Genomic DNA, 11774 nt, shown 5'->3' on the forward strand with positions numbered 1-11774 from the left:
ATCTGTCATTAACCAAGGCTTGAGAAGAAGTAGCACCGCATTCTGGATGCAAGGCTCTGGGATGAGCATGTCTGAAAGCCAGCAGGCACTTCTAATTAAAGATACACTGAAGAGACAAAAACCAGAGTTACAAGTAAAACCACCACTGCATATGCTTTAAGCACCAATAAGTAAATATATAGAGAGATGTTAAGATTCCTACCAGGGAATCCAAGGTGCAAAGCAGAGCGCTCAAGCAGAGAGAAAGGCAGGTGTCATCACAGGAAGCTGAGCACAAGCAAAATTATTCCATTCCAAGCCTTTCTGCCACAGGATTTGGAGGCTTTACACACAATCTTTGGGAAAAGGTATTGTTCCAATTCAAAAGCAAAAAGTGACATGCAGCTAACACCTTTTTCCATATTTTCATGTGTGCCACATCACTTGATCTCTTTGTCCCTTCCTGCAGCACTGCAGCATCTCTTTATTTTACTGAAATCCTCTTCCAAAAAGAAAAATAGAAGACAGAACAATCCAACACATCCCTTTTATTAATTTAGAAAACATGGAAGAAAAGCAATAGGGAAAGTTTTAGCATTAAAAAAGGGATCCAGATTAAAAATCTATAGAACTTGTCTAGCAACATAAACTGATTTCTTTGGGTTAGAGATGACCCCATACAAAACCCCAAATGCAGAACACTCACAGTGCAGGAGAGTCTGGCTACAGACCACTTTTCTACTTCAGGTTAAACTCTTCCCCTAGATTCATGTATCCCACTGCTACCAGCTTCAAGATAAGTAGAATACGTAGCCTTCACAGTAATATTTCCCTTAAATGGTAATAGTTATGTTTTAGCTTTCAGACAGAAAAACACTCTGGGCCATTTTAGAAAGAACTCTAGGGTCATAGAGACTTATGGCTGACTCTTTAGAGCAAACTTAGAGCAGACTGCACAGCAGTTATACAAGCAATTAAGAAAAAATCTCTTATTTGGCATTTCTCTATCATTTTCTCTCAGGCCTGTGACGTGAAGGCCATGCCCCGTTAAGCAGATGTAACGTATGCCAATGGGTTCTGCTTGGCTGAGATGAAAGACTTTCATGCTCCTGAATATAAAGCAATGAACAGTGTTTCCAGCTGTCCCTGGAAGGCCTCATCCTCTTCCCATCACAAAACTCGGCTCTTCAGCATCATCTTCCTTCTCTTCCTCCTCCTTGCTATCCTCTTCGTCATCCTCGCTGCTGCCTTGCTCTTGGGATTGCCCAGGTTCTACAAACACAAACAGGATGAATGGATGAGGTGTTCCCACCTGGCTTCCTTGTCAAGCACTTCACAGCAAAACATTCTCAGGTGCTCAGCAAATGTGGATTAGGCCAGGCTAATTAGCACGGAGGGTAACATATTCCCCTGTGTCCTCCTTGTTAAGCATCTCACAAGTAAGCAGTCCCAGATACTCAGGAACACGAATCAGTTCCCTATTAACTCTGCCGAGTGATGAGGAGCTCAGAATATCAAATTCTCCCTTGGGGAATTCCCTCATCTCCAATACCAAGTCCATCATTAACCAACTCCACCTCCTCTGGAACATTATTTCTTTCTGACAGAGACAGTCAAACACTGAGGTGATAGATTATCTCATCCCCAATCTCACCTCTGCAGGCTGGGATGAACTTTGAAGGATCACAGTGGGAAGCCACAGGCAAGACTCAGTGTATTCCTACAACTTATCCAAGTTCACAGAAATTCCACGAGGTGCCATAAACTTTTACAGACTGTTTGCTATACTGTCAGTACAGGAACTCATGAAGATATGCCTAAGGTTAACGAGGGTCACAGAAAACTTGTGAAGTCTGCTAAAAAACCAGGACGCGTCTACTAAAAATTAAATAACCAGTAACAAAAATGAAGTATGGCATAAATTGGGACCCGAACCCAAGAGCCATTTTTCTGCTCTCTGCTGTTCCTCAGGCCCAGTCACACTCTGTGTCCTGACCAGTTCAAGCGGGATTTAGGCTCAGTGGTCTGATGCCACCGCGTGGTGAAGTGCTGAACGTTGAGCGTTTATTGGGAGTTTGTTCATTAACGAACCTCAACAGCTGACCTCATTCAGTGCCAACCCTTAATGTTTTTACTACAACAAAGATGAAACATGGCAATTCAGAGGTTTCATTTAGTCATCCAAAAGGGAAGACAAATGTTTGCCTGCCATATCCAACAAATACACTTTAATCAATTTGAAAAAACTCTCAGATCACAACCCAGGGCACACAAAACTACAAAAAGGCTGTTCCCAGTTGACTAAAAATGGCTAAGAAGGACTTCTCTCCCCCCGATATTATTATTTTACATAGAGAACTGTTTTATACAGACTGTAAAGAGTTAAGAACTGTTACAAATACCAGGGAGTTTGGATTCTGTCTTTCAGGAACTTGTGCCAAACAAAACCACTCCTGCCCCACAGCTGGTACAGGGCAATCCCATACCACAGTGCCAGTCCCTGATCCAGCTCTCCTCTCTCCCAGCCACTCCCTAAGGGATGGGTATTCTATTTGTTCACTCAAAATGAACAAATGTTGACTCATACTTAAATTCTCCTCTGAGTTACAAATCATAAATGAGTAGCTTAAAAAAAAAAAACACACAAAAAACCCCCACCCAAGACCAAAACAAAACACCCAAAAATTCACTCTGCTACATTCACTTGCTGTCACAAGTAAAATTAACCTAACAATTTGTCCTCCCATGTTTACATGGGAGGCTGGCAGTGGTTCAGCTGAAACAGATCCAATTCTGAAAAGCAAAGCACAAATAAGGTAGAACTGTCAGGCAAGCCACTGTTCCAGCAGAATTACCAGAAACTGCTGTAACTTTAAGATTAACCATTTGTGCTAATTCACAAGGGACAACTATTTGAAAGAGTAAGCCAAAATATACTTACTGAAAAGAAGCAACAAGTATGCAAAAGTTTGAGCAAACAGTTACACTGACACCACTGAACATTAATTTTCAAGAGAGAAATTAATGTTGCAGGGGAACAGAGGCGATCAGATTTTTCACCTTTATTTCTATTAAATAAAATAGTCCTGTGGAACAGATGGTACCAAGGTGGCTCAATTTCTTGCACACAAAATTATAACTCTGTTTCTTGCTGCCCAAGCTGTGCATTTTTTCCACCTGTTTTCCCATACACAATCAAAATACACTTTAAAAGAGCACAGCCTTGAACAATCCTGCCTTTCTGAGCAGGTGAGGTTCTGAATTTGCAGTTCACCAGAACAGCTGAGGCAAAACATCCACAGACTCAGATTCCAGAGTTTGCTGTCCAAAATTCCCCCTAATAAATGGAAAATATTCACAAACAGCCAAGTTATTTGTAAGATTAAATCTCAACATAGATGGCTTTCAAAGAGGATTTTGAAACATCAGCTAAAATAACAAGCTTAAGACTCAGGCTTTAATCCATGTATTAAGAATGCTTGGGATGGGGGGTGGAACAAAACCTTCTAAGCTTCAGTGAGGGAACAGAACCAAGTCCTGAGAAAAGTAAACTGAATTTCACTGACCTTTTTCCTGTTTCTTTTGTTCAAGTTTATTTTTCTTAGCTTGCAGTTTCTTCTCTTTTAACTTCTGGCTATAAAGCAAAGAAAAAAGACTCTCTGGCAAACCCAATGTTGTAAAGCTTCTGCACATTCATACACTGATAAAGGACATATTACAGACATCTTGGAAAAGCTGATTTCAGAAGAGAAGTTCAATTTAAATTTGGCCTTAACTGAAAATTTAGCAGTAAATTCAGCATGTGATCAAGAGAAACTTTTCTATGTCGTTTTCAGATTAATGGATTTTTTAAGTCTTTCATGATGCACTGCAACCAGAACTATGATACACAAGAATCTCCAAGAACACAGATGGAACAAGAATGAAACTGCCCCCACATTTTATCTACCTAGGCTAATAAACACAAAGAGAAAATGGTGTGAAAACCCAGACTGCAGAAACTGAACACTGGGGGAAAAAAACACCAGTAATATATCCTTCAATTGAAGAAAATAAAAATAGTGCAGTATGCTCTGACCTTCCTCTTTGGCTGTACTTTCTCAAGATGTCAGGCCCTAGGAATAGCACTGGGGGTAAGAGGGAATTTCAATTCATACAACCCAGCTCTCTTTGCCCAGCAAAGGCAACCTGGCAAGTTAATGGCAGATATAGGCAGAGCAGCCTGGCATTCACACGCTGCTCTCTCAACAGCACAACTGAATTCTCTCGAAACAGAGAGCCAGGAACTTTGTCCTTTTGGGTCAGGACAGAGAAGGGTGTTGAGGGAAATTAGAGGGGCTCCTGCAGGGCAAAGCCACACCATTAGAGCATAGCAGGGGGACAAGGAGGTGTTCGTGTTTAGGCAGCATCTGCTGTTGGAACAGTTGTTCTCCATCTCAGCCAGAGAAGAGGCAGCAGGCCAGATCTGACTTGCTGGCCATCTGTTGGACCACATTAAATTAAACTAAGATGGCAACAGTGTTTGTGTTGTGCACTTTTGTGTTAACGTGGCAGCGAGCCACTTTGCACAGGCCTTTCCACAGCAACTCTCAGCCACAGCATGCAAAACAGCAAGGGAGAGGCTGCTTAGGGTCAGACCCTGGGAAAGAGCAGAGGCACAACTCCCTGCTTTTTCTGAAACCTATCCCGGACACAGAGAGTGGGATTTAAATTCTTGTGTCACTGCACTACAATGCTCAGGCTATTTCTTGAGAGCATCAATCCTGTAACTGTTTCATTTTGTCTAAAATTTAGGGGAAAGATGGATTTAATATTTTTTTAGTATTTCCACCTAACTTATTAGATTTGGCCTGCCACACATTTCAACGGGGTAGGCAGAAGCAACCTACCCACGAAGCAGCACCCAGTTTTGCACTGAAACTGCTTGGTATCAAATGATTCAGACATAAACTTAGGCCAGATATAGACACAAACCTTTCCTGACACTGTTAAAACAAATATGCAGCAAGGCATGTTGCAGGCAAGACCACAGTGTCAGCAAAAGCAGCTCAACCAGTCCAAAGTTATCCTGCAAGCAATGGCACGGAAAAGAAACCACCCCAGCAAAGCCTGTCAAGTTTACAGCTACCTTTGGAAACCAAACACTGACATTGACAAATTTAATTTCCACAGCCAGACTTCCCAGCTGATAGATGCAGACACAGAATGACAGTGTTTATCCAGAGCATGCAGCTACAGATGAGGCACAGGGAGTGAGGGTTTCCATGTCAAGCCTCCTGGGAAAAATCTGCCCTTACCGCTTCCTTCTGCGTTTTGCTGTTTGCTCTTCTGCAATCATCTTATTCCTCTCCAGTTTCTTCTGGAATTCCTCATCTAGTCTTTGCTGTAATTGATCACATGTCATACTTTGGTCACAATCTAAATTAAAATACTTATTTTAAAAGTCATGCCCTTTTAGGGAGAAGTCTTTTAGCAAAATACAGAAGGGAGCTCTGCCAGATTTTGCCTGGCTTCTTTATACAAAGCCACGTTCCTAGGGATGGCTCCTGTACAGACAGCATTTTTAACCTACAACCTGAGCCAAACATTGGAACCTTCTGAGGGAGGAATCCTCACCAGAGCAGATGAGGGAGGTTGGGCTTCTGCCCTAATTAACGTTTCAGTAAAAACAAATGAATAATTGGAGACACAAACATTAACATACGGACTCATCTCGGCCAAGAGAGAGTATATCAATAGTGTTTTCTAAAAGAGGGGGCACTCTACTCGATCAGGACTTAAACATCTGAACTCTGTGCACAGGCACTCACTTTGTTTCTGTCTGTGCAAGGCAGTGTTATCAGGGATTTCTAGCTTTTAAAGCATTTTCAAGTCAGCCTGAGAACACACACATTCCCATGAGGCCTTACAGCGTGCTAGGACCCCAGGGAACACAGGAGATGGAGCACGTCTGACACAAAGCACCAAATGTTTCAGTACTGACACAGACACCACGGATCACACACTCCTACAGACTGCTCTGACAAGGAGTGGCTCAGAACGGAATTATTTGTACATGACTTTCAAAGAAAACACAGATTTGCAAAGAACAACAAACAGCTGGGGGAGGGGGGAGTTATAAAGAGTTGTGCTGACCTTCTCAGCCATGGCATCCATGAAATCTTGCCTCTGGTACTCTCGCCGACGGAGGTGCCGGTACACATGGAACTCCCCGCTCCCAGCCCCAGCACTGGAACCTGCAACAAGGAAGAGTTCAGTCTGCTAGGAAAGGAGGCAAATAGATGTTCACAAACCACTGCAGCTGGATGCTGAGGGATGGGACACAGGAAAGGGCACTGTCAGATGAAAATCTACCAACAGCACACGGGGTGTTTAACCATTTTAAACTCAGCTCACAAGCAAAAGCCAGAGTGAGCTGCAAACCCACACTTTTGGGCCACTGCAGGTCCTACAGTTACCCCTCTGGAGAGCCCACCCTTAGCTGCACATCAAGGCAGGCAAGGAACTGGAGATGAAATGCACTCCACAATCTCTTACAGGCACATGTGAGCTACAATACCCTGCTGATGCTGCTTCCAGCTGATTTTCAGCATTTCTCAAACACAAAGTAAAGGTCAACAGAAAGGTGGTAAAAGGTGATCTTGTACTTCCCCATGCAAGACAATCCACTGACAGTTTTCAACGGTTTCTTCACAAATTAAATCCCTACAGCTCTCTCTTCCTGCATCAGCCTGCATGCTGAAGCCTTGCAGGAGCTTTAAGCATCGTGCTCCACTCTCTTCCCCCGTCTCCCGAGCTCTTTCTCAAGGGAAAGCACAGGAATACAAGCCTCAAAGAAGACACCTAATTAAAATCCAGCAGCTGGGACTGCAACAGGGGTGCTCTTGATACCAACAGAGCCCCAGCATGTCAGGTACTCCCAGAAAAACAAGACAATTCACTAAAGCACAAGCAAAGCTATTTGAAAAAGCCATGGGAGAATTCCAATAAGCAGATTTTATTCAGAAGCATATAAAAACCTGAGTCCAAGATCAATTATTCTGAAGTAAGAACAGGTCAACCTCTAGAAAGGATGGAGGTCTCAAAGAAAGAACTTCTACATGCAGCCAGTTTATACCACAGCCACTACATTTACTCCCTGCAGGGAGAAGTAAAGTGTACACAGAGTACTTGGGTCAGAGTCCTGGCACAGCTGCCAGCTCCCTACCTGAGCACACACAATCACACCTCCTGCATGTGCCTGCTTCTCAGAGCCCGAGGTTCAGACTCAAAGCAGTCAAAAGAAGGACTTCACACTGCCAATCTTCCAGAGCACTCTCAGATCCATGGAGAGGACAGATTTACTCATCATCATTTACTTGTCATCACCAGAGCAGCAGCTTATTGCACTGCAGGCAGCCCACGTGCTGCAGTGCCACAGGCTTTGTTCTCTCTGCATTCTGACAGCCAGCAGAAAAGTGGAACCAGAGAACCAAATAAAACTTGAAAAATCAACTCTCAAAGCACATTTCACACCTCTTTTCTCCAGCAAAATGAGCAGCAGAAAACCACCTCTGTCCTTCCCTGCTAAACATTTTTCTAAGTTAACTGTGGCTGACACCAGAGTTATCTGAAGAACAGAATCTTTACCCATGACATCTCTAACGAACTCCGGGGGAGGTCGTGGTGCCCATTCATTCAGTTTTTCAGGAATTGGTACAGTCTTTTCCTGCAAGAACAAACCAACCAGCCATCAGTATCTTCCAGGAGCAAAGTCTGCAATTTTAACACATTGTTGAAAGGCGGGATATGTCTGACAACAGCCTCTTCCACCAAGTGACAGATCTCAGAAGGAACACAGCTGCAGCAATTTCTTCATGCACAGGGATCAGGAGCAGGCAGAAGAGGAGAATCCGAAGGGATCCTCTCTGTCCCTCACATTCAGGCCTGCAGGTCAACAAACCCCAGGAGGATTAGGAGTGTCTGTGCCTCTTTTCAGCACGGGAGCTAGGAGGAAGCATGACAGCACCTCCAAGCACTCGCAGGAACTGAGCATAATTCCATTACCAGTAGTCTGGGAAACGATGAAAGGTGTCTGAGCACCTTCCATGCCAGAGCTAGAGGACAGGGAAGAGCAGGGGAGGGAGAACACATGGTGCAAGGTCAGAGGAAGAACGTGCTGCGGGGAAGTCTCAGCATGTTCCAGCACACACGGAGCAGGGGGTGAGAATCTCCTCCTGGCAAAAACCCCCTCAGGAAAGGATCAAAACACCCAGTTAGAAAATCAGGGTCGTGCTCCCGTACATTAAAAGCAGTGGATAAAGGAAAGACCAGCGGGCAGAGCACTAAGGGGCCCCTGTGCTCCCAGAGAAGCTTCTCTCTCTCCACAGCACCCCAGAAAAGACGTGTCCATCCCCCCTCACAGCAATACAGTGTGTGTGTGTGGGGGTCGGTCCCTCTCCCTTTGGGGACCCGGCAAGAAGGAGGGGGGCGTGTGTCGATCCCGTCATGGAACCGGGAAGGAAAGGGGGGGTTGGCTGGTCCCTCTCTCCTCACAGACCCCCGGGAGGGGGTGTCGGTTCCTCTTCCCTCACGGACACGGAGAGAATAGAGAGGAGGTTGGTCCCTCTGTCCTCACGGACTCTGGAGGAGGGGAAAGGGGGTGTGAGTCCCTCTTCTCTCACAGAGCCAGAGGTGGGGGATCTCGGCGTCCTTCTCCCCTCACAGACACCGAGAGGGTCTCAGTGTCCCTCTGCCCTCACAGACACCGAGGGTGGCGGGCTCGGTGGCCCTCTGCCCTCACAGACACCGAGGGTGGCGGGCTCGGTGGCCCTCTGCCCTCACAGACACCGAGGGTGGCGGGCTCGGTGGCCCTCTGCCCCCACAGACCCAGGGAGTGGGCTGGGGGTCTCGGTGTCCCTCTCCCCTCACGGACCCCGCGGGGGTCTCGGCGTCCCTCTCCTCTCCCGCCGCCCCGGGCCGTGCCCCGGCGGGTGCCCTCACCGGGTTCCTCATGAGGCGCTCGAGGCGGAGGCGCTGCTCCTCGGCCGCGCTCCTGGGGATGACGAGCGGCTGCGGCTCCTTGCGGGGCCGGGGCGGCCGCGGGGCCGAGGGCGCCGCCATGTTCCGGCCCTGGCCGCGCCCCGCCCCCCCGTGACGTCACGGCGCGCGACGCGGGCGGCCCCGTCATGGCGGGTGCGGTGAGCGCCGGGCAGAGGTGGGAGTTGCGTGAGGGACCCTCGTGTGAGGGAGCCACGGAATGGGGTCCGTGAGGGGAGAGGGACACCGAGGAAACACCTCTGGGGTCATCTAACCTAAATTCTGCCCTGTCACCACCCTGTCAACCAGAGTACTGAATGCTACAAGTCGTTTGTTGAACACCTCCACGGATGATGAGTCCACCACCTCACTGGGCAGCCTGTGCCAATATCTAGTCACCCTTTCTGTGAAGAAATTCCCCCTCGTGATGTCCGTACCCTGCAGCCTGGACGGAGGCTGAAGGCAGAGTGACCAAACTGTATAGTTGGAAGCGCCCTCTGTAGGTGTCACAGCCCAAACCCCCTGGCAAGGCAGGGCCACCCGGAGCCGGTGACACAGGAATGTGTCCAGGTGGGTTTGGAATATCTCCAGACAGGGAGACTCCACCGCCTCCCTGGGCAGCTTGTCCCAGTGCTCTCCTACCCTCAATGGGATTCTCTGAAGGCACAGACTCACAGAATGATGGTTCAGGTTGGAAATGACCACTGGGGTCACCCAGCCCATCCTCCTGGTCTGGCACAGTCCCCTGAGCGTGGCACTCAGGGCTGTGTCCAGAGGGCTTTTGGGGGACACCCCACACCCTGTCTGTGCAGCCTGTGCCAATGCTTGATCACCCACACAGTGAAGAAGTTCTTCCTCGTAGAAACACAGGATGGTTTGGGCTGGAAGGGACCTTAAAGATCTTCCTATTCCAACCCCCTGATGTGGGCAGGAATGCCACCCACTAGACCAGGCTGCTCAGAGCTCTGTCCTACCTGGCCTTGGACATTTCCAGGGATGCAGAAGTCAAAGATTTTCTGGGCTATCTGTGCCAGAGTGACACCACCTTCAGAGCAAAAAATTTAATCCTAATATCTCATCTAAACCCACTCTTTCAGTTTGAAGCAGTTCCCCCATTTGTCACTACAAATTTGTGTTTAAAGTCCTTCTGCATCTTTCTGTCCATTTGGGTACTGAAAGGCCACAATTAGGTCACCCTGAAGCCTTCTCTTTTCCAGGCTGAACAATCCCAGTTCTCTCAGCCTTTCCTTGCAGGAGAGGTGCTCCACCCTGCAATCACCTGGTTTATCTTCCCTGGGCTCACTCCAACAGGCCCCTGTCTCGTTTTTGGGTGGAATTGCCCATCCTCTCATGCCATGGCTCAGCCCCGCTGAGGAGGGGCTGGCTCCAACCTCTGACACCCTCCCTCAGACACTCAAAAACTCAGACACAGCTTGTTCCCTGCGTCACTCCTCCCGTGCCCCAGCTGTGGCCGTGCATCCTGCTCCTGCCCAAGCTGTGTTTGCTGGGCTCCGATGTCCCCTGTCCCCTCACACGCGTTCTCAGGGCTGCAGTCTGTCCCCAGCAGGCCGCATTAGCAAGGCAGCTCCGGCATCTGCCGCGCTCTGTCCGGCAGAGCCTGAGCAGGATGAAAATTCAGTGTGTTTTTCACTGGCACCCTCAGCCCTGCCAAATCCCTTCCCCGTGAGGGTGTAAGCGATACAGCACTTCCTGGTGCCCCCGTGGCAGGCTGCCTGCGCCATCTGTCCGTGTCACTTTGGTCATTAACCAGCGCGGCCCGCGGGCTTTGTCTGCTGACAGTGATGAACGGCAGCACCGCTCCCCACAGCACCGTGTGGGCAGGTAGCGGGGGGGACGCTGTGCTGTTTGCATCCACATTCACACCTGGGGTTTGCAGGAACAGCGCTTGCATGAGCTGAGGGCTGCTACACCCAAATCCACGCTTGCCTGACAGAGCTGGAGGAAGCCATGGCGGGGAAGAGGAGCCAGAGCTGGCTGCAGTACAGGCCTCCACTGCAAGCCAAATTTTGTTTCAAGTCGCTGTGGCCCTACAGAAATGGCATGGCATGTGCTGGGGCTGTGTGTGCGTCACAGAATTAGCCAGCAAAGGTCAGCTGCAATGGAAGAGGGGCATAAGCCTTTGTGCAGTTTATGGAGATAAGCCAGAGCCGGGAAGTTGGGCTCTGGGTTTCAGACAGCTTCGTGCTGTGCATGTGGAGAGGGTGACAGAAAGGGGAACAGAGAGGTTGGGAATGGCTCCTTCTGAGATTTATAGTTCATTTGTATGGCCTGAATTTATTAAGCCTCCATTCTCTTCCCCTTTCTGTGGAGAAAATCGGAGCTGATCCTCAGGTTCAGCCCTATGTTTACAAAAGACTTTTCAACCTCCGCTGAGGTTGCTATGGAAATCACACTAGTTTGTGTCTCGTGTTTTTCTTACCAACCTGATTTGTAAAAGAATGGTGTGAATTTAGTGCTGGCTGAGTTCCCAGCTGGCCGCTGGTCCTGGAAGGCATCCTTGCAGTCTCAGCCCTGGCTGGAGCAATGCAAACAGCTTCCTCCACGCTGTCTGCCAGCTCCCGGCTCCTGCTTGCGGCTCTCCCAGCCTTGGGTCGTCTTCAGCACACCAGGACAGAATCTTCCAGTGCCAGGCTGGACTCAGCCCTGCCAGGGAGACACCAGCTCTGTTGCAGAGACCACGGCAGGTCCCCTGTCCCCTCTCGGTCACCACAGACTGTTTTACAAAGCAGAATTGCTGCAAACCGATTGAGTTTCCT

At 48.3% G+C, this 11774-nt stretch overlaps 1 protein-coding gene across 1 annotated transcript; it reads right to left on the reverse strand.

The window, feature by feature from the left end:
- Window positions 1–512: 512 nt before the first annotated feature.
- On the reverse strand, window positions 513–9105 carry PRKRIP1 (PRKR interacting protein 1). Its single transcript, XM_041482554.1, has 6 exons — window positions 8962–9105; window positions 7609–7687; window positions 6115–6215; window positions 5277–5362; window positions 3546–3613; window positions 513–1251 (listed from the first exon to the last, which is right to left on the reverse strand). The coding sequence occupies exons 1-6, from the start codon at window positions 9079–9081 to the stop codon at window positions 1136–1138; spliced, it is 570 nt and encodes a 189-aa protein (XP_041338488.1). The 5' UTR covers window positions 9082–9105; the 3' UTR covers window positions 513–1135.
- Between the last annotated feature and the right edge of the window lie 2669 nt (window positions 9106–11774).

This window comes from Pyrgilauda ruficollis, unplaced genomic scaffold (assembly GCF_017590135.1).
Source record: "Pyrgilauda ruficollis isolate IOZ18807 unplaced genomic scaffold, ASM1759013v1 scaffold59, whole genome shotgun sequence".
Lineage (NCBI taxonomy): Eukaryota > Metazoa > Chordata > Aves > Passeriformes > Passeridae > Pyrgilauda > Pyrgilauda ruficollis.

What these genes read in the sequence shown, in the direction of transcription:
- PRKRIP1 (XM_041482554.1), bottom strand. Translation starts at nt 9,081, where the DNA reads ATGGCGGCGCCCTCGGCCCCGCGGCCGCCCCGGCCCCGCAAGGAGCCG. An exon ending in AGCGCCTCATGAGGAACCCG is followed by an intron (nt 7,688 to 8,961) that starts GTGAGGGCACCC and finishes TTGTTCTTGCAG; the next exon opens with GAAAAGACTGTACCAATTCC. An exon ending in GCAAAACGCAGAAGGAAGCG is followed by an intron (nt 3,614 to 5,276) that starts GTAAGGGCAGAT and finishes TTTGCTTTATAG; the next exon opens with CCAGAAGTTAAAAGAGAAGA.